This window comes from Rhopilema esculentum, chromosome 8 (genome assembly GCF_057945365.1).
Source record: "Rhopilema esculentum isolate cy_ngs chromosome 8, ASM5794536v1, whole genome shotgun sequence".
In the NCBI taxonomy this organism is placed as follows: domain Eukaryota; kingdom Metazoa; phylum Cnidaria; class Scyphozoa; order Rhizostomeae; family Rhizostomatidae; genus Rhopilema; species Rhopilema esculentum.
Window position 1 is genome coordinate 3,467,119 of NC_142822.1, and position 27,748 is coordinate 3,494,866.

General features: G+C 37.2%; 1 protein-coding gene across 2 annotated transcripts in view; it reads right to left on the bottom strand.

Annotated features, from left to right (window-relative positions):
* Positions 1-232: 232 nt before the first annotated feature.
* LOC148959811 (receptor-type tyrosine-protein phosphatase delta-like) overlaps positions 233-27,748 on the bottom strand; it is a 36,702-nt gene continuing 9,186 nt past the window's right edge. Inside the window, exons 2-29 of one of the 2 annotated variants that reach the window (XM_089109634.1) lie at positions 22,547-23,020; positions 20,363-20,653; positions 19,501-19,803; positions 19,017-19,274; positions 18,234-18,524; positions 17,481-17,774; positions 14,453-14,734; positions 13,835-14,131; positions 13,404-13,603; positions 12,155-12,878; positions 11,358-11,467; positions 10,555-10,765; positions 10,019-10,118; positions 9,299-9,739; positions 8,651-8,879; positions 8,343-8,430; positions 7,969-8,042; positions 7,528-7,662; positions 7,079-7,198; positions 6,705-6,859; positions 5,992-6,127; positions 5,249-5,395; positions 4,590-4,686; positions 4,268-4,344; positions 3,609-3,743; positions 2,625-2,750; positions 1,856-2,010; positions 233-1,565 (exon numbers count right to left, since the gene is read on the bottom strand). In XM_089109634.1, the coding sequence (XP_088965760.1) occupies positions 1,364-1,565; positions 1,856-2,010; positions 2,625-2,750; positions 3,609-3,743; positions 4,268-4,344; positions 4,590-4,686; positions 5,249-5,395; positions 5,992-6,127; positions 6,705-6,859; positions 7,079-7,198; positions 7,528-7,662; positions 7,969-8,042; positions 8,343-8,430; positions 8,651-8,879; positions 9,299-9,739; positions 10,019-10,118; positions 10,555-10,765; positions 11,358-11,467; positions 12,155-12,878; positions 13,404-13,603; positions 13,835-14,131; positions 14,453-14,734; positions 17,481-17,774; positions 18,234-18,524; positions 19,017-19,274; positions 19,501-19,803; positions 20,363-20,653; positions 22,547-22,610 (5,742 nt within the window). In that variant the 5' untranslated portion in view covers positions 22,611-23,020 and the 3' untranslated portion in view covers positions 233-1,363. Of the gene's footprint in view, positions 1,566-1,855; positions 2,011-2,624; positions 2,751-3,608; positions 3,744-4,267; positions 4,345-4,589; positions 4,687-5,248; positions 5,396-5,991; positions 6,128-6,704; positions 6,860-7,078; positions 7,199-7,527; positions 7,663-7,968; positions 8,043-8,342; positions 8,431-8,650; positions 8,880-9,298; positions 9,740-10,018; positions 10,119-10,554; positions 10,766-11,357; positions 11,468-12,154; positions 12,879-13,403; positions 13,604-13,834; positions 14,132-14,452; positions 14,735-17,480; positions 17,775-18,233; positions 18,525-19,016; positions 19,275-19,500; positions 19,804-20,362; positions 20,654-22,546; positions 23,138-27,748 lie in introns of those variants that run through there. The other variant, XM_089109633.1, reaches the window with a different exon arrangement.

Consider the following 27,748-nt stretch of genomic DNA (forward strand, 5'->3'; position numbering starts at 1 on the left):
AAATGTCAGAAAGTACAGTTGCACCTTTCCACAAAAACAGTAAAGAACGCAATACACAAAGAGAATTTCTTGATTAGATATGGATGAATTCGGATCAATTTGTGATCCTTTATGCGGGGCTCGTTGTAAAATCATTGATAAATGTTCGCCGATGAATTTGCAAGCGATGAAAATCGCACTTAGCAAATCCAAAACAAATGATCGGTCAGATTGAAAACAAAGAAAAACGATATAAACACAACATCTGTATAAACGGTATCAAACAGGTAAAACGAGTATTTAAACATTACATTAATTCATACACGATAATCACGTTTTGTCAACATTTACATTTACTAACTTTCTACATAAAAAGCTTTTAACAAGCGATATTACGATTTTTGGTAAAAAAATTTACCAATTTGAGAATATACCAAACTGCCAGACAATATGGCATATTCGATACCTGAAAATTAACTGCAGCATAAAAGAATTTAGCAATGCCTCTTCTTTGAACAATAAGACATAGAACAAATTATAAAATCCTATCCTTTACAAAGAAGCTCTAAAACCAATGGTCGAGGCAACACCAACAACACTAACAAGCAACAATCTTATTATACTCCTTCACTATAACGAGCAATCCGCTTAAAAAGAAGGTAACTTCCATCTATTCCTTTTCTAAGGGGGCAGGTAGGACATATCAATTTGCCATTTCTAAAATAAAATTTTTATTAATAGCAGTATAGAGCTCTAAACAATTCAAAGCTGCAAAACTTTGGAATTTTTGCCTGTTGGACAGCAATTTGTACATTTTTGAGCAAGATAAAAAGCTGTTTCATCTACGCCCCTAAGTTGCTTAATTATTCCAACCTAAGCAGATTTTGACTCAGTCATTTCCTATTTTCCAAACCTGGGAAATAAAACAGCAAACTCCACCCGAGATAAAGAAACATAACAACCTTTAATTACTTTACACCTATAGCTAGTGTCATACACATTGCATTCTCTGTCACATTAGCAGACTAGATTATCTTCGAGATAATGTGGTATACACCCTAAGGCCATGTGCGCCAAGAAGTCCATGTTCTCTTTCTGTTCAGCGAGTCATGAGACGACCCACAGGCTAAATAATATACGCTGTCTAGACAAAGCTTAATGAAAGATTATCTTAGCCACCAATCTCAGATCCTTGTAGTTTCCAATTGAAGGGACAACCTCAGCATGGCCTTGCAGTCAACGATACAGCTGTAGAAACATTCACAATGCCTCTTCGTCTTCGACAACTCGTATTGAGCTATGGACGGAGCGCTTATTAAAACTTTTTGTGACTGTTTCAGCCAACTCTTGTGTAATGAATGCCGGAACTGCATTGATCGGTGAATCATACCGGGAAATTAAAGCTCCGTAAATAATCAATAGCAGCCATGAAACAAAAACGATACTGTTCGACAGTTTGTACCATGAATGGTCTTTCCATTCGTAGGCTTTTCACAGTCCTGTGAATGTCTATAACGTTTTCTGCTTGCAGTCTTTCCAATACGATACTAAGAGCTATGAACACGCCAGATCTGCCAGCTCCAGTACTGTAAACAAAGAGAATTCAAATTAGGACAAATACGTTGAGGCTGTTTTTTTAACTTATGATGGCTGATGACGATGATGTTGATTATTATTATGATGGTGTTAATAAAGATGATGATGACGATTATCACCATAACGAGGCCAGCACAATGAAACTTTTGATTACGGTTGTTATTATGATTATGACGATATTTAATACTGTACATTGCAACTTTGCAACTTTTTATTGAAAATATTACAACTTTATTGTAAAGTTTGGAAACTATAATGTAATTAGACAACCGTTACTTACTTGCTATGGCATACTATTGGTCCCGAATTATTAAGTTCATTTTTCGACTTATCAACTTGTCCTATGAGTTCAAGAACACCCTCTGACGAAAGCGGTACACCATTTTTAGGCCAATTGATGTACTGAAATTGACGAATTGTTCGCGCTTCTCCATCCTAAAGGAAAGAAATATCTAATTAATTACCATCTACGCGGAAGAAAATAAAACTTTTCAGGCGCTAAAATCTCCGCAAATGGATCAATAAATCTACTTAAGTATATATATATAACGAAAATGGAATACAGAAAAAGAATATAAATTCAAGCGCTATCTCTAATATTAACGAGTTTCATAAGGGTTAAGTTCAGCGGGCTTTACACTAACGAGAGATTGAGCAAAAGAAATGAAGCAAAAAGGTCTGTAGTCTGGATATAAATATATTTCAAGAATTGATTCCATAAGATTAGTTTCACGACTCTAAAGCCTCGATATATGATTATCAAAACTTTTGAAGTATTACCTTTTGTCTAAAATGCTACAAACAAGTATCAGAATACATTGTTCGCTTAAGCTGAAATCAGACAGGCTTTCTACCAATTAATGTTTTGGGACAAAAGCCCTTTCATGCAATGTATTTGGCAATTAAATATAACGGCCGAGAAGAATTTGAAATAATACATTGTGATTTGCTAACAGACATGGGATATTTATCTACAATTCAAAATTTAATTTTGGGATTATTACAAAGAAGCGAGATTAAAACGCATTGAAAGATTTCAATCGACTCACCCTCGCATCCATTACTTTGAACTCTCTAACACAAAAGTGCGCATGTCTGGTCTCGTTTACAGGTTCGATGACGTAATAGAAATACCTTTCCGATTTCTCAGTTGGCCAGTACTTGTGACACATTTCCTAGAGCAGGGCAAACACAGGATTAGAAATAAATATCATGATCAATAAATGTTTACAAATGGTTAAATCTAATGATATATCTTCACCTCAAGAACGGCAACTTCCAGAATACAATGCCACATGTTTAGGCAAGAATTACGCCCAACACATTGCAAGGGATTATAAAAAGAACGACAGAATAGAGCGGCAAAAGAAGGGATCGGGTGGGATCTCCTTGTCAACTCTAGAGAAACAGCCTTTAAGCTGCGAAAACTACTTTTGGATAACTGCTCCTGGGAAAGTTTAAAAAGCATACCAACATTCTATTCTCATGTACAGAAAAATAATCCAGGGATGTCAACATAGTTATCATTCAAGATCATTCGAAAGAAGAGTGCCAATACACCAAGGGCCTAGGTTCGAAACAAACAATTCCATTCTAAAGAAATCAATTTTTCTTATTAATGAATATTAGACTTTGAGCTGTTTCTTTGGCATTCTTTTCGGATGCAACTGCAACTTACAATATTGTACTTTCTCAACTCTGTTCCCTAAATCAAATCTCTTTTGTATATTTTCCAGTTTTTTAGCTGAATCCTGAACTTTCTGGACTCCTCTCGTGCAAACTAGGATACAAACTTAAAAACTCTAAGCCCATAAAAATTAACAACAGCGAGATCAACAACAGCACCCTTTTAATTACAGTCAAACTTGATGTTGTATGCTCCCTGGCGGAACCGTGAGAAAAGCGAAAAACTTAGTTTGGTTCTCATTCCATCATCAGAAATGGTTCAATCTGATATCACTCCATATTAACGTCTCAGAAACATCAAGCTAACACAAACTATCATCGAAAACTAATATTGAGGTATCATTCACCTTTCCTTTGTCTTCTAGATTTGTAAGCATGACAATGATAGAGCAGTTGTGTTCCATAATCATTCGCCAAAACTCCTCAGTGTCTTCTTCTTTGGGGCCTTGAGAAGCTATGAATGCCTTCCTTTCTCTGTAACCCTACATTCGATAAAAGCAAATAAATTAGGCCTATGCATTACAATGCACTAATAGATTCACATATAAACATCGGTTTTAAATACCAACGAGGTTTACCGAGCCAAAGAAGGATGTTTGTACCAACTATTAAAAGATTGGGTGATTTATGAAAAGTCCTCGACTGACATTCGTACTATAAAATACCTAAATCAGTTATTTAATGAGCAAAATCACAGTTGATCAACTTGGAAATGCTGGCTTTTTTAAACAAAATCTCAAGCTTATTGATAAACTACCTGGTCATTGGCATTCATTAACTTTAAGTTGTTACTTTAATGTCAACCTTTAGCCTTGTTGGCTGTCAATTTAATACTGGCATTTATTCATGTTTTAAAAAAAGGGAAATTTAAATTCAAAATATCAAACCCACGTCTAACGAAAGTTACAAAAATTGTAAATAGCTGCAGAGGTACGTTAGTATAAATTCTGAAGACAAGAGAATTAACTCGAAGCTGAAAACGATGCTTGACTGAAGACGAACTTACATCAATGTAACTTGCGTTGACGTAATCGGATCCATCGTGGTTACGAATCTGTTGTAGACAGACACGATTTGATTCGTCTGCAAAAACAAATCATATAAAGCTAAACTTAAAACGACACAAGGATAAACGTTTGTACCTTAATAATACTTATATATCAAATAATACTTATAGTACATATAAATAATCAATATTTTTAACCTGTAAGCGTTATTAAATGAATTCCTTTTTAAATATTTGGCTGACAGTGTTTTACTTGTCTGTTTTTACTTTTTTGCAATGGTTTTGCAACTTGAACATAAAGAAAACATAATTATTCACTTACATGGAACAATTGACTGGCATCGATTCTTTTCCTTATTAATTGATAAATGTGCTGATGTGAAATTTCCAGTGTTCGGGACTGTTGCATCAACAATAACCTATTTGAAAATAATCATAACATAGACTTGACTAACGACCAATGTTCAAATAAAGCATCGACATTTACTGAATTACGTGCTACGACACGTTATATTTTCAAGCAGAAAAATTTCTAAGGAAATAAAAAACTTCGTGAAGAAGATATAGAGAAAACCCAAACATGTCAAATAACAAAGTTATTCTATGTTACATGGAGAATCGGTATTATGTGGGTTACTTTAAAGGCAATCGACAGAAATATAATTTAACATTAACAGCAATCGAAAGAAACTTAAATGGCTTCAGCAGTCTATTAATGAACAATTGGCCAATCAATGAGTGTGATATTTAATAAGCCACTGTTGCCTTTAATTAGCACGTTTTGCAAAACATGAGTTTTCACTGTGCCAAAAATAAATCTAATATTTGATATAGCTAGGCATTTGAAACGAAATAAAGTTAATATTGTTTAAAGCTGCTTTACAATTAAGGCCGAACACAGCAAATACGGTTGCTTGACAATTGTTATCAATCTTATGGATCAAAATTTAACTGGTATGTAAAAATGGTAATCTTAATTACCCTAAAATCTTCTTCTAAATCATCGCCGCCTCGTTTGTTAAGGCTTGTCAGTGTTTTGAAATAGTTGACGAGTTCACTCTCCTCCACCTCAGTCGATCCTGATACGATGGCATCCATGACGGCATCATGGACAAATATATACTGCTCCTATCAAAGCAAATGAACGTCGGCTATTTATATATAAATTTATACATATCTTTTTACATAAATTCCAAAAAATTCCCTGGTTTAGGATACAGCAATGTAAAGGAGGAGCAAACTGGAAATTGCACTGAACGTTAACTGATGATGTGATTACTGCTCATTGGATGATGTCATTACTGATCAACAAATCATTCGTTATCTGACTTTAGTTTCCTGTCAAAAGACAATATGCTCCCACATACTGTCAATCATTGACATAATGCTACTGTAAACAGGCGCCCCTCCCCTTAAGACAATCCCCGGATGCCTATTAGTAGAATCACGTTTATCATAATTTGAATTATAGAAACAGGTAAAAGGAAATCATTTACTATGTATTAGGGTTACTTGAACCATTAAAATGCCAGTTTTTGAGCAACAAAAACAGAATCCTCGTGCATGTCAGAATTGTTAAGACGATATGATTTAAAAATTTAAGCCCTATTTATGAGATACCCTTGGATTCTTCCTACCCTTAGATAAAAGCACATAAAGGTTCCACTTAATCTTCGAGTTGGTCTATGTCCAATATTGACACAGGAAAAACAAGAAACACTTACATCATTTTGAACCATGAAATCTCGCTGCGACCGAAGCATGGTCACATATCCATAAATATCTACTGTATTATCACTGTCGATCCTTTCCAGCATTGAATCAATTACAATGTAGCAGCCTGTCCTTCCAACACCAGCACTAAAAATGCAGAGGGTTAACTTAGCTTAAGCTATAATTGTATGATGGATGTTATTTATAAAAAATTGGCTATAATTGTATGCTGGATGTTACTTATAAAAAAGGCTATCATTGTATGATGGATGTTATTTATAAAAAATGGTTATAATTGTATGATGGATGTTATTTATGCAAAACAGTGTATGGTAATGGAAACAAGGGAAAAGGACTTAAGAATCGTACATTTCTGTTAAGTTTACTACAAAACATTCACACGATCTGAAACACTACCATACTTTTCAATAACATGCCGCCCTTTGACAGGCTTTGCTATCTGTAGATGCCACCTAAGGTCCATAATCTTTTTGCACAAATATTTAAAATCTTCTTCCCAACCCCCACTCTTTCTCCCTTTCTCCCTTTCTCCCTTCTCCCTTCTCCCTTCTCCCTTCTCCCTTCTCCCTTCTCCCTTCTCCCTTCTCCCTTCTCCTCCCAGTTATGATAGCCTTGCAACAAGGAACTCATTGGCACTAAGGAAAAATATCCACTCTGCTTTTGTTCCATTCAAATACGATATTTAAGAGATATTTCTGTTTACCTGCAGTGGACAATAATTGGTCCAGATCCCTCTTCGTTTTCCTTTTTGACTCTTCTTATAAATTTGAGTAGCGGTGCTGGGTTTCGTGGCACCCCTGGATCGGGCCAAGCTGTGAACTGGAACTGCTTCACCTCACGCGTTTCATTTCCGTCAACCTGAGGAACAGAAAAGGCATATACAGATTATAACTGTGACTCGTTGGAAGCAAATTTATTTCACTAGACTTTAAATTGATCAAATGGGGAAATTGCTATCATAACGATGAGAAAATACGTTCGGTTTATTTGTGGACTCCTTACATAGTTGCTTTCATGTAACAAGACAATACGAGTAATGTCGAAAAATCATCTGTTCCTGCTTATAAGAATACTAACCTCGGCTATCTGGAATGTCCTTTTCGTGTAGTTTGCAAGTTCCAGTTGATCGATTTTCATGACTCTGATTCGTCCATAATTAGCAATGTCGTTACTAGGCCAGTACTGCTCACATTTACTCTGCAAATAAATATTCACGCGTTCTTAGAACGATGTTTAAAATAACTGGTCATGATACCTTTTGGTGGCAGAGTGATTGACTTGAACATTGCATGTTGCCTGACGCCTGAACAAGAACATAAAGTTGCCTGATGATCGCATTATGCGTGAAAATCAGAGAAGCAGCTTAAAACCGCCTTTTTCTGTGCACCAAAAGCGTGCAACCTAAACATTGCATATATATTCTTTAAAATTCCTTTTCGATCAAAACAGGCTGACGGCTTTCAGAGGCAAGAGGGCCCCTTTTGAAGAAACCGTGTCCTTTTAAAATAAGTACTTATCAAACTCACCCTTCCTCTTTCTTCTAGTTTAGTCATCATAACAATCGTTCGTGTGTTGTTTTCCCAGCAAGCTCTCCAAAAATCTGCCACCGTATTTTCCATTGGTCCTTGAGTTGCTATGTATGCTCTTTCTTTGCGGTAACCCTTAAAAATAAAAGGCACATCTTTAATATAATTACCTTTAAAACAAACACCTCTACATACCAGCTCTGGATGCTGAGGAGATTAATTATGTTACTTAAAAAATTAGAATCATCGATCAAAAAAATAGAAATTCAGAGCTGCACCTATGTAAGCTAAAGAACAAAAGACTATCTCAGTGGTAAGCTGCAGAACAAAATCCATCATATAGCAAATGGGCATACCAGTCTTCGTGTCAAACCTTGTTATCCAAGACTGGTAAAAGTCCACACCTACAGAATTTTGAAGGAACCAATAGATTAAACTTACATCAATATAATTTCCGTTGAGATAATCTGAGCCAGGTTCACCAGTTGATGACAGAACTACTCGTGTCTTGTCGTCTAGAAAAAGAAAAAATGTTTACTTCATGGGAAACCTTTTAGTGCCTTTATATGAGCGATGCAATTCACAACATATAAATTGTAAATAATGAAAAGGAAAAATTGCCCAATGATACATCAAACTTGGAGTAGCAACTTAAAACGGTTCTATACTGTAAACCAAGAGTAGAAATGGTGCATAGACACAAACACCAGCTCATCAGGTAACAGTTGCTAAGGAAACTTTATGAAGTATCAAAAGCCAAAAATAATATCATAAAACACTTTTTAATAAAAGATTGACATGAAAAGGCGACTTACAAGCAAGAAGATTTGGATATCTATTTTTCAACTTGTTGTATGGTTGATTTGATTCCTCTGAAATAGGCTTCTCACCAGGTTTAATGGACTAAAAGGAAATTGCATCACAATCTAAGTTTCAAATTTACAATGAAACTAATTATCATTCACAACTACCTTACATAAAAAACAACACTTTTAGGTAAAACACACGATTAAATAAATGATTCAGAAAGAAAATGCACTGAAGCAGACTTTTGATCGACAATAAAAACACAACTAGACTGATGAGCATCAAGCTAAATCGAAAGCGTCCTTAAGGCAATTACCTCGAACTCTTGAATAAACTGTTCAAAGTCTTCAGTTTTGAGAAGATCCAGTTGTTTTGCGAATTCTTCTACGGGAATTGGTGGGTGGCTCATCATTTCAACTGTTGGATACGTCATACGATGCATTTCAACTAAATCCTTAGGTTTGTCATATCTGACTGAACCACTTTTCTTCTGAAGGAGGATTTTGCTGGATTCCTCGTCGCGCGGTGGACTGGGCTTTCGTCTTCTACAGAGGAGAAAAACATAATGCATATTTGTTGTACAGTTATGCTGATAAATTTTTCAAAAAAAACAGCAGTGCAACACTGCAGTTAACACTGGCTGTAGAGAGAAATAAGAAAGAGCTCAGAAAATACATATATCATAATAGAGGGAGGCATAATGTGCTTTGGATACAGCCGTTGGTTGATTGGATGGCAGAATGGAATATGACCCTAGAGACATGAGGAATGGAGGATAATATGCAGTGCTAGGTATATGTTATGATTGGCAAATATCCCAATACCAAAATTATGAACATCCGTTTATTTTGTAAATGTCCTAAGGCCCTGAACCTAGCCTTTAGCAAACCCTAATAAGATTTCTTTAATAAAAGAAGCGTTAAACGCTGTCCTAAACCTAGAATACACAACAATTTGGACAAACCTTATGAAAAATGTCACAGCGCCAATAATCAACAGGACAAAGATGACACCAATTACGATAACACCGATCAAAATGCCATTACTACCACCGCCAGAATTGGACGCGGCGGAGCCTTCCTGTTTAGCATTTGTAACTTTCTTGTCTGGCTCAGGCATGGGTAAAAAGACAGAGTCTGTGACTGGGCTTGTTCTGTTGACGTATCTGGAACCTTGTCTTACGTGTACATTAACAAATAGTCTGTATGTGTGACCAGGACTGAGTTTCTTGTTTTTATAACCCCCAATCTTGTTTCCTTCTCCAACTAAAATACCCCGAGGAAGTTCTGCTGGTTTCAGTTCTGCAGTTACGTATGTTTGTGTTTTTATAGAGGATCGTCTTTTTCTCACTCCAGCTGAGGTGCCGCTTTTTTCTCCGAGATCCAAGACACACAAATGGTAGAACCTGTTGATCATTAAGGTTGCCATTTAAACAGGTGTGTGAAATATTTTATCTAAAAACTAAGCATTGCGACTTTTAACGGTTTCGATACACTAACCCGAAATGAGAACTAATATATTTCAAAATGGTGATATAATAAAGTTTTTTCAGATTGAATACATTGAACTTGTTTATATAATATTTTGTATATACAAAAACTAAATAGGTTAACTGACAATTCCTTGACTCGAAAACTTTTGTAGTATTCTAAAATGGTGAACATAAAATACAAGAAGCGCTTACGCTATTGGCCCATTAATGTCTGAAGCAGGCGACAAAACCACTGATATGAGGTTGTTCTTCACAATTTGCACACTTCTAGGGGGCTCGGCTGCTGGTGGGGCTACAAACGCAATAACCATTAATAATTTTATGGCTGAAAACTTCACAACGTATAGAACAGCTTATAAAAAATCACTGTTTTACCTGTCTGTCATATAGTGCTCGATGGCGAAAGATGATTAAATGATTACTGATGCTACATTAAGCACTTAAGATGAACAGAATACGCTGAAGGAATGAAAACACGATAGCTGAAAAACAATAAATGCAACTTCAAATAATTGTCAAACATAACGCTATCTCCGGTAGAAAATCGTTGAATATTATGACGTTTAAAAAGACCGATCCGAGGTTCACAGGTAAGCTTCCAATGAAAAATTTTTTAAAGATAATCAACATTTTTGGCAGTCAGTCTCTCTTGATTATCTTAAATTCAATCGATTCGGATCAATGATGTAGCTACAAGAATGTAATGTGTTGTAGGTGTGTAAACTTACCAGCACTATTTGTTTTGAAGTTAGCAACAGTACGTTGCCCTATGCCGACAGTTGTATTAATCCTGACGGAGACGGTGTAGTGGAGAAAAGCCTGAAGGTTTCCAAAGAAGGCCGAGGTGGCAGGAGGTGTGATTTGCTTTTCAGCAAAGCTGCTAACCGTTTTGATCGTGCTTGTTTCATCTCTGTATGATCGGGAGCCCGCCACTGAGACCTTGGGAATATCAGAAGAGCATAAATTAGCTAAAAAAAGGATCTGTACATGAGAGCACTGACAAATATGGAAGTAGGTTCTTTAACCAGTTTGATATCGACAGGGCCGCTTTATTCTTCCCCTTTCAAACGCCGCTTTGAATTTTATTGTTCACACGATGCTCGTCAACACTAAAATTTATCATGATTTCTGGACTCTTTATCTTTTCATCGAAAAAATTTTCTAACTTAAAAGAAAAATACAAAACTGTTGAAAACATTGATAAGTCGAAAGATATCTTGTCTCAACACAGAATCAAGAAAATTGTTTATCCTTCCTATGACCTATGAGCCAAGACGTAAAGATATGCCACAAACAGACAAACAAACAAACAAACAAACAAACAATGAAAGCAGGGCGTGGCCTAGGAGTTGTAAATGTGATTTTTTTGCTTATGAAAACATTTTCCCAGTCGTTAATCGCACGACAGCCGTTCATTTGAACTCCAGAATATATCCGAGGCATAAAAACAGACACAAGTTACTTGAAAAACATTTTTATTGCTAAATTATTGGCAGTTGAATAGGAAATAGATATTGCAAAAGGCAAGTACCTTGTAGCCAATTATTTTGAATTCGGAAGCTTGTGAAGGTTGCTTCCATTCAACATATACTGAATCACTGGTCACATCACCAATCTCCACTGATGGAACGACGGGTAACTCTGCAGGAGAGGAATTATTAAGCTCAAAAATGTGACTGCCATTAGTAATGAAACAAAATCGAATATTCATTAAGGCAATAGATAAAATTCAAAGGATGGTGGAGAAACTGGTGTTTTTAACAATATGGATTGTGAAGTCACAAAGTGCTCAACAAGAGATCTAGATATCGGCTATTAGGAGGTCATAAGAAAATAACAAAAAGCCATAGTAAAAAGAAATGTCTGAACATGTTAAACACATGCACAACTTTATCTTTCATGTCCCAATAGAAAATAATGTAGCAGACAATAGCCATGATAATCTATGGGTGCACGTTTGTGAATGCTGTGTTCACCGAAATGCATGAAAAACATGTGTCTAGTGTCTCTCAAAAGTTGAAACTGACCCATGCTGTGGCCACTACACAAAGTATACAGATTTGCATCTCATTTTGAAGGCAGCGTGTTCATACAGATTGCAGTTAAAGCTGCCAATGAAAGGCTGACATGAGTTCAACTGTTATTGCTAGGTGATTGGTTAAGACCAACCTAATTGTCTTTGATTGGTTCAAACCAACTTACACCTTCCTTTGAAGCATGCTACTTGTAAGGACACACTCACTACCTTTAACAGAAAAGTTTTCAACTATATATATTTATATATTTATATAAATAAAAAGTATGCAACTGAATTAACAAAGTTCATACTTTGATCATCTGTCTGCGATCTCACTTCCAAGCTTGAAGGGCCTGGTCCGACAGAGGTGAAAGCACGGACACTGAACAAATACATCGTGTTCACTTGGAGATCCTCGACAATCATTTCGAGACGCGTATCACTAGAACCCGCTGTTAACGTCTTTCGCATAGTTTCTCCTCCAGTCACTTTCTTATATCTCACAACATACTTGGTGATTTTTCCATTACGCTGCCATGGATCAGGTGACTCCCATGTGACTTTAATTGAAGAAGCCGACCCGGTTACTGCACGTACATTTAACGGTGGCCCAGTCGGCTTTCCATCGGGCATTTTCACCCAAGTCTGTGCTTCTGATGACCAATCTGTTGTAGTTTCAGCTGACACTTTGAAGCAATACCAAACACCATAGTCCAGGTCGTTAAATATCTTGGTTCTATTCGAGACACTGACGTAAACTGTCCGTTCACCAGCTAGGCTGTCGTATTGAGAAATGGTTTTGCCATATACAATCTTATATCTAAGTACGGCCATCCTTGGCCTCCAGACTAGTTTGAGACTCGTGCCCGTTTTGCTGAGTAATGTAGTTCGCCTGATCACCGGGGCTGGGGGCAGACGCTTTGGGGTCTTAACGTAAACAGCATGGCTTCGAGCCCCATCACCCTTTAAAGTGTATGCAGCAACGGTGATACGGTACGTCGTTGAAGGCTCCACATTTTTAACAACAACTGCGTGCTGCAAGACAGAAATTAATTTAATTTTCAGCGTATTTCAATACTTCTAGCTAAATATTGGACTTCATATAACTTACATTTGCAGCAGTGTGTCACTATAAAATGCTTTGCACAACTTTTCATTAATATTATGCTCTCAACGAGCACCATTGAATGTTAAAAATAGGATAACTTCGCTAAGCGTTCAAAGATTCTTTTAAGATATTATTAGTTTATAAAGACATTTGTGAATACAACGAATTTGTATTTGCATTCGCTTCCTAGCATCCGAAGGTAGGAGCACTGAGAAGTTGTGCTGATCGAGCAGTGTCCTGGTCCTTCCTCTCGATGTGACCACACCTCGGGACTCCTAGACCTAAAACTACAGAGAGCTGGCGACTCTCCCCACACTACGTGAAAGTTAGGTCGTGCCAGGGCCTCGAACCACCGGCCTTATGATCTGTAGTCAGCGCCTCTAGCCACTGAGCTATCCTCGCATCTAAGAATAAATTTCACGCGCAACAAAAGATAAACAGCCACTACTTACGCGATCTTGAGAGCTGTCTGCATCGTAGGAAAATGGGAGGGTCTTGTCGGGAATAACCTGATAGTCATCGGTGACTGGTAAATAATACACAAAATACCCTCGAATTCTTCCACTCTTTTCAATTGGTTCTTGCCAGCTCACAGACAACGCGGAATCATTCAAAGCCTGGGCTAGAATATCTCTTGGAGCACCCTCTGGCACTGCAAAACAAATGTATTTATGTTTCATTGTTATTTACGTTTAACATATGCGTCAAAGTTGCAGGAATTTACTTGAGGTACTGGTCAAAAAACCCAAAAGCGTATTCTTAATGTGAAAATAAAAAACAAAGCAGCTTTTACCAAACATAATGATAAATTCTGATTCAATGAGCTAATGAGGCACCATCAAATACTCAAGTACATCGGGAAGATATAACAAAAACAGCATACCATCTTCGTCCGTGAAAAGCTCAAATTTATTTGTCGGTGGTCCCTCTCCTTTCGAATTTTTTGCTGTTACCCAAATGGTGTATTTAGTGTATTTACGCAGGCCAGTCAAAAGAGCAGACCTTTGGGCTCCATCAACTGAAAGTACAGCAGGTGTTGCATCTCTGATAGGAGTATACATGATATTGTAGCCATTGATAATTCCGTTTTGGTGACGAGGAAGAGGGGGTTGCCAGAACACTTTGATCGATGTAGAGCTTCTCGGCCGGGCACGGGCACTTTGGGGTGGTCCGGTTGGTTCTTCAAGAAAAAATTGAGTCAGCGATCAAATTATTCACAACCTTAAACAACAATGAATATAGTTTTCTTTAATGCAAGGATTTTTTCTTGAGAAGGACAACTAGTATCTTCAAGCAGTAAGCTCTTTGTTATAAATAGCAGATAGTAGTGTTTGCAAATATCAGGAAGGAAGAATACGAAAACTTAGCAGATATTCCCCTATTAGTGGCTCTCAAAGCAGACAATGGGCATATTTTCTGCGACCACATATATTTACAATCGTTTAGAGACCCTTAGAAAGAGCATTCACTCATGATATTTAAACTATACAAGTAGACTTACTGTCTTCGAACGTCGTTACTTTTTGTGGCTCGGATGGTGGTCCTATGCCACTGAACGACTTGGCCAATACATAAACTGTATATTGTGTATACGGGGATAATCCAGTAAGGACAAGTGACTTTGAGCCAAATTCAGCAGTCTTGTTGAAACGACCAAAACTTGACTCGTATTGCACTTCATACACGTCTAGGCCACTTCCGTGGTACGTTGGTTCAGTCCATGAGACAGATATTGATCTTGCTCCCATTGCCCTGGCAACAACGCTTTTAGGTTGACCAGGAACTAAAATTAATCAAAGGAAACATTAGGAAGATGTAACTTACATAGAAATACCATTACGCGGATAAGATTATTGCTAAGAGACCTTACGGAATAAAACCTTTGTTTCCAGTCAAACGGAACTGGAAATAAATATTATATGCACCTATCGGACAAAAATGATGAGATCTGCAACATTAAAACGGAGAGTGTTAAGTATATATGTTTTTCTAAAACGCTCGCAACAGACAAGTTTATAATAATTTCATCTTGCCGCTTCTAGCGGTAGTGCAAAAGAATCTAATGTCTGCAATATTCAATCTGAATTTCGCTTTCTTTTGTAAGAAATAAAAACAAAAATTAACATGACGAGAAAAACTACAGATCGCAAAATCGTTTTGGGAAACAAGGAATCACTGATTTGGAAAATTCATCGATCGGGCACAAGAAAGTCTGCACGGTGGCCGCAAATTTATAAACGTCACGATTGAAGATCCCAAAACACGCAACCTGTTTGAAAAAGTTCAAAGCAAAGACTGTTTATTTTCTCCAGATATTGTTATCTTTATTTTCAAAACCGTTTTACAGTTGGATTTAAATGCGAGCCAAGCTGTTTAAGTGCACGAAAACAGATTTTTGTACTAGGTTCTTAATGCGCAATTATTCCCATTCGAGCACAATACTCTCCGAACGATTGCCGTCTGCATCAAAGGCTTTGCATATGGATCATTAACTGTAAACATGCTCAAACTCTATCAATAGGTTTATCTGCTACACGATGTGAAGTCTTCTTTCTTACATGCTAAGCGCATATGGGTGGGCGTCACGCCTAAACATAATCTGCAAATGCAATAGCTTTGCACTGGTAGCAAGCTGCACAGACGTTTAACAACTATATCGTTTGTACGAATCCTTTACGATAACGGCACTTCCCATTCTTTTACGACATGAATTCCGGCCTAACAAAATATTGGATACCCGATTTCGAAGCAACTGCGTTTTTACAATCTATATCAGAGTAATGCGATTGTTAAGGGTGGATTTTTGTGAGCTGCAACGTAAAGTAGCTGCCGAAGGATAAACACACGACCGAGTGTGAACCCTGCCAGTGTCCAGACCTCTGATCGAATGCGACTCAAAGAATACAATTAAACATTACTAAAAATGTGTTTTCATCTTCAATAGATTAATTGCATGTACTGTTATCAGATTGCGGACAAGTTATCTAGAACACAACGAAATAATCCACTCGATGATATCAGCATCGTTTTGAAAATATTACAGGGCGGTGTGGACTGCAGCATACAGTTTAGGCCTATGATGTTCATGATTTGTTTGCGGTATGCAAAGATAATGGAATGGAGATAAACACAGTTAACATCATCGAATCATTGGCGTGGTTGCCAATGAACTGAGGTGGAATTTTCTTGCTTTCGTGAAGATATCTATCAATTACTTGTAGTACATGAAACTGATACATTCTCGTTTTGCTAGGAAATGCATACAAATTTCTAAAATGTCTCGGCTTAAGAAGAGCTTGATCCTTTCACAAAGGGTAAAACGCACACAATATGCACTAAACAAAGTAGGAAATTGTATCATTTCGTACACAAACAAGGTTAACTTTGATCCGAAGACAAAATCGGGCTGGGATGCTGGGGTCGCAATGTAAAGGCTTTGGAATAAAGCATGTAATTCATTTTATTAACCACGAATGTTCATTTTCATTAGAAACTTTTGACAGACTCTTTCTAATCTCATGGGAAACTTTCAATCAAGCAGCTTCTACAAGCTAGGAACAAAACAGTGGAAACAAGTGTTAAAGAATCCGTTATTCATATCTCACTCATCTAATGCGATTGAAGGCTTGTTCAGCTCATTAACGTTACAAAAGCTTATTACCCTAGTATCTTTTTACGGTCAATGCCATAATCGTTGTTATTAACTATGGTAAGCGCGAATCAGACGTCAGGAAGTCTTGTATTCTGAACCAAATCCTATTCAATGCATTTATTTCTAAAGAGCATTTACACTGCTTAAGACGACAGCTGCGGAAGCTGGTTATCTACATTGCACGTTACTGACATCAAATCTTGCTTATAATCAAAGCTAGCTTTCAAGAACATGTCTGTTTGAGTAAGCATGTTGATTGTACTTAAGCGCTAACTTTTCTTAAAAGCGTATTGTTTCCTAATGTTCCCCTGTTTTCATTACCTCAAAGTTTGAAGAAAGACCATGTGATTTGTATTAAAAACAAAGTTTTGAGCCCGGTATGGGCTGATCTGGTAGCTTGACCAAGTCAAGAAAGATAAACTTCAAGTCAAGTCAAGATAGGTATTGTACATTAGTCCTGGACAGGGACTACCGTAATGCCCTGACTTAAATTTGTGATACACAGTTGGCTTCAAGTGCACCTGTCAATCTCAATTGCATAAAATTATGATGCTACACAAACAGATTCTGATAACATATGTACGTACAATTAAATCTGTGCTGAGAGGGAGTATCTCAGAAGTGTATTCATTGAAGTTTCGTGCACTAAATTCAGACTTTGTATTAACATACGACTTTTCGTATAATAAGTATAAACTCAAGGCCATTGATTGACTGCCTAGCTCATGCTTTATCTAACAGCTAATACATAATTATGTAATGTTGATAAATTTAAGGATTCATATCTTGCAGTACCATTTTGTCTTTGACGCTTATTATCATTTCTTATGATTTGCATGGCTACGGGGAATTAAAAACGAATTAGCGAAAATCTTACCACCAGCCTGTGCCTTCACAACAGCTATTTCTGACAATGGTCCTAGCCCCGCAACACCAACAACCTGAACTCTAAAATAATAAACCATTCGGTCCTCCAGCCATCCTATTAGCTTCCATGTGCGTCCAGCATAAGCAAGAGACCAGTCTGACAGCTTCTCCGTTCTGTCTACAGTATAGTATACTCTGAAGCGCTGTATGCGACCATTTGGTACAAGGGGCCTATCCCAAGTTGCATTGAAGGATGTGTCACTCACACCTTTTCCAAGAAGGTTAATTGCTGGGGTTTCAGGAGCTGAAAATGATTTGCAATCATAATCAATAATTTGCAAAGCGGATAATAAATGCCTGACAATGAATGTGTTTTAAATAATTTTGTGATTAATGTTCTTTCAAAAAAAATACAAGACTATTTTTGCTATATTTTTTTAACCAAGAAAACTCTTCCTTCCAACAATAGAAAAACCGAGACCAATTCTCACCAATAGAGCATGGGAAGACGGATAGATCTCTCTATTGTTTACAAATACCTTGAACCATTTAATTGGTTGCATCAAAACACGAGAAACAGTTGATATATTGTAATGAAATTATTCAAAAGCCAAATCTATTCTTTTACACAGCTAAGTCAAAACAAATACCTTCAAAAAAGGGCAATTGAAATTAAGAATGAACAAAGAAATATCAGTGAACCACAACACATTTTTATAGCTTCCTGGGTCACTTAAGTAAAACAAAACAAAGCTGAACTTACGAGCTTCTCCACTAACAAAGTAATCAATCTTCCCTGGCCGGCTCTGGCCTGCATCATTAACAGCAATCACTTGAAACTCACAAAAAGTGTAAGGTTTGAGACCCCCATATGTAAAAACCATTACAGGTGCTTTCACAAGCTGCTGGCTCCAAGCAGTTGTTCCCTTGATCCTGTATTTTATTATATATCCTGTGATTGGATTTCTTTCACGATGATTTGGACTCCATGTTACTGTTATTGATGTCACAGTTTTGTTAACAAGCCGAGCTTCAGATGGTCTAAAAGGCTTTGCTGAAAATCAAAACTTTGCATCAATTGAAAGAATTTTAAAACATCCTTCAAAAAATTCAGAAAATAAAGTCACCCTGAAACCTCTTTTCATTGCAACATAAGATTTTTTAAGAACAGAATAATCACAATAAATTATAATAGCCCTTTATCTATTCTTTGAGAATAAGTTGCACATCTGATTTCACCTATTTCCAACAACTTACAACTTGTTTGCCTACCAGAAAATCTTTGAGGAATGATAAGTTCATGACCAAATACTTAAAGACATGCTTATCCTTAGCCTTATTAGTAGAGGCAGTTGTCTAAATTACCTTCCAACACTATAAGCAAAGCTAAGAAGCACCAATGGCTTAAAGTTGGAAAACTATTGGTATTTGCAAAAACCTAGCATATATATATCAAAATGACAACAAAATCATGTGCCTTTTGATCTATGATTTTTGATCTTGGAAAATAAGCAAATACAAAGAGCAATAGCAAAATTCCACTTACGCCTTACAATGACTTGTGATGTGCTCTCAGCAGTACGTTTAGCATCATTTCTTGCTTGACATGTGTAATTGGCTGACTCCCGGATATATCGAATATGGAAATAGCCATCAGTGCCACCTGCCTGAAGCATGCCATTTTTGAACCATGAAAAGACTGGCTGGGGTTTTCCAGTTGCAGCACAGCTCAAAGTCACATATGATTCAGGGTCCACAGTTATATCTTGCTGGGTCTTTGTGAAAGTGGGACTGATTCTTATTACTGGAAAAAATTTTAACACAAAATGTTCATGCTAATGAAAAAGCATTAGGATGGCAAGCAATAAAGTATGGAGATTTAATATTTTGCTGCAAAGATGGGCATGACTTTCATACTTTCATAAAGCAATCTTTTTGGAATTGGCGACAGTCTAACCATAGAGGTCTTTTAGATTATAGGTATAGGATGCAGTCTTGCTACTTTAAAAGTTATACAAACTGTTGCATACCTTCTCGTTCTTTAACAAATATTCCAGCTCTTCGAGATACTCTACTCCCAATGCTGTTTGAGGCCTCGCATTCAAACAGTCCCATGCCTGTTCTAGTGACATTAACAATTTTCACACTGCCATCAGAGAGTAATGATACCCTAGGATGTGACAAATTAAGTGGCCTATTGGAGACAAACCATTTGATCTGTGGTTGTGGATTTCCAGTTGCAGCACATCGCATTATAGCTGTTTCCCCTTCAATAAGGTAAGCTGACTTTGGCGTGACTACCAATCGAGGAAAGCCACTTGGCAGATCTTTTTCTAAAAGGTACAAAATAATGTACTTTTAAGAAATTCTATGCTCATCAGTTTTGATGTAAATTGCAGGGGTGGGCTCCTAGTTTTGGGAAACTGTTGGTTAAAACACATTTTTAATGATTTTCTGTTGGTAACTTTTTTCATTTGTCAGTAAATTTGTTTGTTTCTGTGAGTTTTGCCCCCCCCCCCTCCCCCCCCCCACCTGAAAAATTAATTTCCTCCACTGGAATGAGACTGCTAAAGTCTATCAAAAAATAAGGTTTCTTACTAAGCAACTAAATCACAAAGACTTATCATCAAAAGACAAACATAGTTATTTTATCAGCATTTTCCTTGAAAAGCCTTGTGAACAGTTTCAGCATTCAGCAAGGAAAAATATGGGATGTTTGTGGAAGTATTGCCAAATATGGTAAGAATTGCGATTGGCAAAAGATGCTACATAAAAACCAATCTGAAACATCTGAAACCAAAATCGAATAGCTAATCAGCTCTGGTCATATTTCATCTTTACTACCAGGCAAAGATTTGCATGTTACAGCATATATATTTGTTTTCTACAAACCTTCCTTGACTGTAAGCCGGAAACCTTTCCTTTTTGTAGTTCCTTTCTTATCGCTGGCAACACATTCATACAGTCCATCAGATCTTCCAACAAAAAGGGGGCGTATCATAAGAATACCACCCTCCGTCCAACTGAGTTTGTATGGTGGAGGTCTAACAATAGGCTGTCCATTTATGGCAAATGACACTGTTACATCATTCTTGTCAGTTCCTGTTACTTTGCAAAGGAAATACACTTGGTTGTATTTCACTGCATAAAGATCTTTGGATAGGTTGACTTCAATCTCAAATGCTAGAATTAAAAAATCAATTCAAGTTTTCTATTTTGTTTGATTACGATTAAGAAATTGTTTGTATTTTGTCAAGAAGAAACTAGATAGTTGTAACTATAGTTTCTTTTTTACTGGTACAATGCCTACTCTAAATGGACAGAAGAGAATGTTCATTTCTGGAGGGGACAAAAGCAATCTCTTTTCGGCATGCTTGGTACTATCCTAGCTTATAAGATATACCAATCCTTTTGCAACATATAAGATATACAAAAATTGTTTCCCTTCTTTTAGCTCCTAAAGCTAAGTTGAGTTGTACTGAGTAGGCTCTTACAGAAAAGAAAAAGGCAGTAAGGAATGCCAAAGATCAATTTCAATCTAGAATTTAAGAAAATGTTAATGGACTGACAGAAAATCAAATATTGGGTGCCAAAAGGTAATTAACATTAGGGAATTAGGCTGCTAAGCAAGATTCATGTCACAGAAGACAAAGAAATCTTGAATGTTGACTCAGATATTAGTTATCCTCTAGCTGTAAATGAAGGTTGGTAAGGGAAAATCTAATCCTTGGTTTCTGATGTGATTGGCCCCGATTTAATAGCTAACCATAATAATCATAATTAGAGCTATCTGATACCACAATGAGAGTGCCCCAGGCAAGATCAAACAATATGTTGCAAGGATTTGCATAGCTTTGCTGACAGGGCAACCAATTTGATTTCAAAGATTCAAAGAAGCAATTCTCCGCCGCTGATGGACTGACTATTCTAGGGTTGGCGAAGAGGGTCACTCCATCAATGGGAACATAAGGAATTTTGGCAAAAAATCCTGTCCGGGTGGAAAAAAAAGAGCGATGGATAAAAGAGCATTCCAATTTCATGACTCTCCCTCACTTTTTCAAACGTCTCGTGGAAAGACACGCAACTTTGGCGATAGAAATTCTTTTAAGTTTCGTTTCGGGTTGGGGATTTTAGAAGGTAAGCTCGCAATAAGCCCGGCGTTACAGTTCAGTAATATTTCGTGAGATCTAAGCCAGGATGAAATCTCTTATCTTATTGATATGATATTGACGCAAAAGCGGGCAATTCTTTTACTTTTACGTGTCAAAACATCACTTGGAAAAACAAAGTAGGGATCCTCTCCTGGCGGGTTTTCAGTAAAATGTCAGGTACTACAAGGTAGGTGACAGAGGCAGGGAACTGTTCTGAACTAACTGTTTCGTGTCCGTATTTACTTTGGTAGTCATTATCCGAATGAAGTTGTGGCGGCTAGTCATATGGGGCACCCTTTAAACATAATTTACTGAAGATCAAAATTCCACACCCTCTTTTAGAAAAGATTTCATTTACGTTTCAATCCTCAAGTGCGGGACAGTCGATTAGGAAAAGGAATTTGAAGTAAGTTTATTTTAAGTTTACTCATGTCCGGGATCGGATTTCTAGTTTTTTTCAGCCTTGCTTTTCGAATCCTACCAAAGCCAAATTGATTTAAGCTGGGGTCGTCTCGCGATGATTCACTGCCATTAAAAATCAAACTAGCCAAAAACGGTTTAATTTATCCCAAATCATAACAAAAGGTAAGAGTTTGGAAGGACACCAGTGAAGGTTTATTTTTTTGTATCGATAAATCTCAGTGGCCTTCTTTTTATACGTGTGTACCTTTTATGTGAACTGAAAATTGACAAATGTTTCTCAAGGAAAGCTCACGGGAAGCAGATGGCAACCTTCATTTTCCTTGTTAGATATCAAATTTCTCAACTCGCACAAGAGTATTTAGTTTGACACTAAATGGTTTATTTGGGGCAGAATAAATTTATTACCCTTATTTGAGTCATCGATGTGTTAGCTCAACGATCAAAACACGACCGTTATTCGACACGTTTGCGTTTAGTTCTTAGGCCGATATAGCTTACTCACCATTTACTTGCCAAGAATTAAGCCAAAAGCACCATAAAATGAGGATTACCAATCCTTTCTCCATCTTTAGATTAATCAACCGAGATTTGAGTAAGTAGTATCCTCATTTAATAGTGAACTCTTTAGTTCGCCAGAATATCTCCTTGATTCTTGACAATACACTCAAGCTTCCCTACTTCATTCGATATCGGATGTGGTTCACGATTACGATTTCCTGTGTTCTCAGTTGCTCAAAACCTAACAACTCCTTTTGATTCTTTATAAAAGCGAACGCACGATAGCACGAGTAAGCTGTTTCCACTGGTGGTTTTCATTCAAGAACTGGAATTGTTGCAGTAAGATCTTGATACTCAACTACAAATCCGAAGCAGCGGCTGAGCGACAAAGCTCCCAGATTCAGATGTCAATTTGTCAATAATCCTCCTTCTGCAATTTTTCTAGGCTTGATATCTTCGCAGCCACCAAACTAGTTCCCTAAAATAGCAAAACAGCTAAATATGCAGGATAACAACAAAAATTGATCCTCGTCTTAGTAACTACCTCGTCGAAGCTTTCAATGACTTGTTTTCTTGACTCAGACAAAAACGCATGCCCACTATGCTCATTTGCATAAACTAATATCATCTAACAACCCGGAGGGCCAACAATTCAGGGGGTAAGCCTTTCAAAATTGACAAGGATCTTGAATAGATTTTTGAACAAATTCATAATTTACCAGACTAAAGATGTTTTTTATAATCTAAATAAAGCAGTTCTCTATTACGGAGCTTGATTTACCGTTTTTATAACTAAAAATAAGATTTTAAGCAATCAGCTCGAAGTTCTACTTGCAATAGGCAGCCTCCCTGAATCCAATTCAAATAATAATCCGTTGTATTATTGACAAGGGTTCTAGAGGGCACGCCAGATCGACATGGGAAATGGAGATCTCGATGACGTTGGGCGGACGGTTTTAGATGCGAAAAAATTTGAATTTTGGACTTTTTAAGAGGCCGCAATATCGGGAAAATCTTGCGAAAATATAAAATTGCGTTTCTATTTTTCAACTCGGAAATCTTATCTTCGACACTCCTGCTATTGTTTCATTTTCCTTCGAAGAACAAAGATAAAAATTTAATTTCACAACAAAACATAGCATTGTGAAACTGCGTCATTCCGGGTCCGGTCCTCAAGTAACTGCGAACAAAAAATCCAAAGGGGCGGTGCATTGGAATAATCTCAATTGTTCCAAATCAAACATGGCTTTTATCATGCACCCCAACGCAGCATGGAATGCTATGAAATTCCAACATGAAATTCACAAGGACAATTCACGCCTATAGGTGCTGACCAAAGGGCAAATTCTTTATTGTAGGGGAAAAGCTGGGTTTCGGGCTATTTGACTTTTTTAGGTTTATTTGAGTGTGAAATTCCGCCTTCGAAGGAAATTCCGTCGTGAGGCTTAAGCCCCCTTCTACACCTTGCCTGTTGCCCAAACAAGCTTTTGTGCTAATGTCGTTGTTGTTTTCTATCGTAGGCCTTTGTTCTTAGAAGAATGTCACACTAAAACGCTTTCACGGGGTTTTGACTAATTTATCTCTAAAATTATCGTTCATGCCTTGAAAACGACAAAAACACGCACTAATGCCCTGCGCTTTGCTGGTTTTTATTGTCAGAAACCTCAGGAGGAATCTAATCTTTGTGGTCAGAACATGATTCTAAATAAAGAATTTCACCCAGCAAGCGTATATATGGCCACTGTGTCAATGTAAAGCTAAATGATAGGTCAGAAGTCTAAAAGTTTTTCCCAAAAAACTCAGTGCTTGAATAAGCATGCCCAGAAATATGAGACTAAACGTTATGTCATATTTGGGGATTAAGCAGCGCTCTTTGCCTGATATGCTTTCCAAAGGCCTTGTGGGAAAATCTAGCAGAAGCACCATACCGAAAAGCTTTCCGATAAAAGGAAGTACATGAATATTTTTTCTATAAATCAAATGCATAGATATATGTGTACATGGCGATGCTCCTATTTTTGTTTATGAATCACTCAACACCTTGAAATAAATGTTATAAATAGGCATTCCTTACAATTATGAGCTACATAAACGATTTGCCAATCTGTCACCACTTCATACAGTTGCTAAATCAGGTAACTAGACAGAGTGGCGAACTGGAGCGCCGACCAGGATCAAGGAGAAAGAACATCCAACAATCTACTTTACGACACTATATCTACGTTAATCTTTTCCAGAAGGCCTGGCGAGGAATGGTACAGATGGTATTTTTGCATATAGGCATTTTGGACAGAGAATACCTTATTAAAAAAGGCGTGTCACAACATTGAGAAAATTGATATAAATTTGCCATATCTCAGTATGCCTTGTAATATTATTTTGATATTTGGCTTATTCCAATGCATCTCGTTATCCCTTCTTGAAGAGACCATGTTAGAAGAGTGTACACCCATGTATTGTGTAAGAAACTTGCTATAGGTAACGTACTGTACATTTAAAAATTTGGGAAGGCATAAAAGACTTAACAGTACTTTATGAACTAATGCTTAAGAAGCACTTTTATTTTGGGATAGTTCAGAAAATACATTGAACCAAAAATAAATCTAGGGTCACAAGTGTGCAATGAGTCTCTCGTACTCCTCCGGAGCGACCGATTTTAAAAGTAAACAACATTTGATGTATACTTCTACCGTGTTCAGTTTCATCCCATAATCCTATTGTGTACCAGACATGCATCAAAAACTAATATTTGATACGTCTCAGTGTTAACGAATTTTACGAATGATGCCAATAAAAGTTTAAGGTGACTGTCCTTTTGCCCCAAAACGCCTACCAGTCAAATTCATGACGTATAAAGGTCATCACGCTCTGATATGGTCCTATACTATACTTGTACCAGAGCAAACCACAAGCTTCAGTTACACAGTTAGACAAAATAATATTCTTCTAAAGACAAAATAATTCGTTTTATTTAGTTTATTATATTATTATGATCAATATATTAAGGTACCAAGCTGGGTGTGATATCGTCACATTGTAACGCGTATCCTGCCGATCAAAAACTTAAAAATTTTTATATTCATCCCAAGCTGCAAAAAATTCAACTAGATATAGGCCCATCTAAAAATACGTGAGAGTGTCGGTAGTTTTTGAGGTTGGTTTATAAAAGACTGCGAAGTAGTGGGTAAAGCTTTTTTTGTACCTAAAAGTTTTTTATCTGTCGTCGCTGCTGGGGGTGAATTGTCCATATCGTTTCACTTTTTCTAGAGAAAAGGTTCAAGTGAAGGAGGAGGGGGGACTAGTTGTCTAACAAATCCCATGGCTTGATTCTTCCAAGAATATTTCGAATGTTATTGATTGAACAGCTGAACTGTCCACGAATCCCAGGAACACGCCGTTGCTACGCTATGAGCAAAATGATGGTATTGCATTTCGTAATCTTGACATGACGTTTGTGACATAATACAAACGGACCATGAGTCAGGTTTTCCTTTCTCTTTTGTTTACAACAGAAGAGTTTGAGTGGTTAAAACACAGCAAGGCCACTGTTTGAGGAGTCACTCCAAAAGAGCTAGAAAAATTGACATGGTATGTGAATATTTGGTGTAACGTGGAGTGGCTTAGAGACAGAATGGAAAGAAACTTTGGAATATATGGTGAAATTACAAAATAACAAGTAATTATGAAACGCTCTAGGTGTCCGCTGCCTGTAAATCTCTTCTACAAAGCTGGGACTACAGGGCAGAATATAGAACTATTTGTCCGTTTTCGGAAGGTGTCTGTATTGGAAGGTGTCCGTGATCGGCAGGTGTCCGTTATTGGAAGGTGTCCGTTATCGGCAGTTGTCCGTGATAGCAGTGCCGTCGGAACGAAATTCATATTGGGGGGGGGCTGCCCATTTTTTTCCTTCTCATTCAGTACACTGTTATAAAGGAAACATACTACAGTTTGACAATTATTGGGGGGGGCTCCAGCCCCCCCAGCCCCCCCCCCCCCGGTTCCGACGGGCCTGGATAGAAATGTGTACCTATTATTGGCAGCTATCACACTATTTCCCTCTGAGAACTTAAGGTTAAGGTCCATCGTTATAAATATTGGAAAATATTGATAGGAGTAAATATCTAATCATAAACAACTTGCAAAAACTAACGAAATTCTGGACATTCTAGAAATATCCCAAAACATCAGTACTTGGAGCAAAGCGTATTGCCAAGTTTTTTTCATCAATGACAGGTATTTCGAACTTAACCAATGACAGCATATCTGTTATTTGTTACATTGAAGCAATGATATCATTGCTTGCAAGCCTCCTATCAATCTCAATTTATATCATCATAAAAGATGTTGACATCTTAACGGTCCAACTTTACAATTACTCATTGACAGGGGCCGTGTGCAAATCTCGAAACAATTGTGCACTTTCCAGTGTCCAGGAACTGTGCAAAAGCAGAAGCGGATATGTAGCTAACAGAACTTTTGTTAAAGGAAAAAAAGGACTCTTTTTATACAAAGTGTTTGATGAAAACAAGAGTCTCAAAACTGAGTCAAAAATTAAGAAGAGGTACAATAAAATACAAGGAATGGATAAATAATTCGTCACTGGTTTTGTCTTTATCGTCACTGGAAATGTGTCTTTTGCATTATGACAACTGAAATATGGCTAAAATGCTGCAAAATCACAATATCACCCTCAAAAGGGTGTCTCTATACATTGCCCTTCTTATGCCTTTGCTAAAAAGACCTAAATGAACCAAGCATAAATCTGAAGGTGATTTTCACTAAATGTATATAGTTTCTGCAAGAGATCTTAGCATGAACACTGGCGTCGCCGGCCTAAAAAACTGGGTAAGCCAAAAGAAAATTCTCGACCACGCCCATCAGACTCTCAGAACACGTGGGAAAATCTTTTTTACTTTTTTTTATCTGTGTCGAAATTTTCGAAAAACTTACTTTCTCAAACAGCATTTTTTTTGCAAGAACGAAAAAATCAATACCGACATATTCAGCCACCCCCTGCGTCGAAAGTTTTTCAACGGATTTCGAGAAGTTAGCAACCCGACCTCTGGGAAAGCTGGGCTGGACATGTCAACTCCAGTCCACCCCGTGCTGACGTTACTGAGCATGATATCACTTGCAAATTTGTTGTTTTGGATTTTCTTCTGCAATTAGATAGAAAACTGCATCCCTGCCACTAACTGTTATTGCA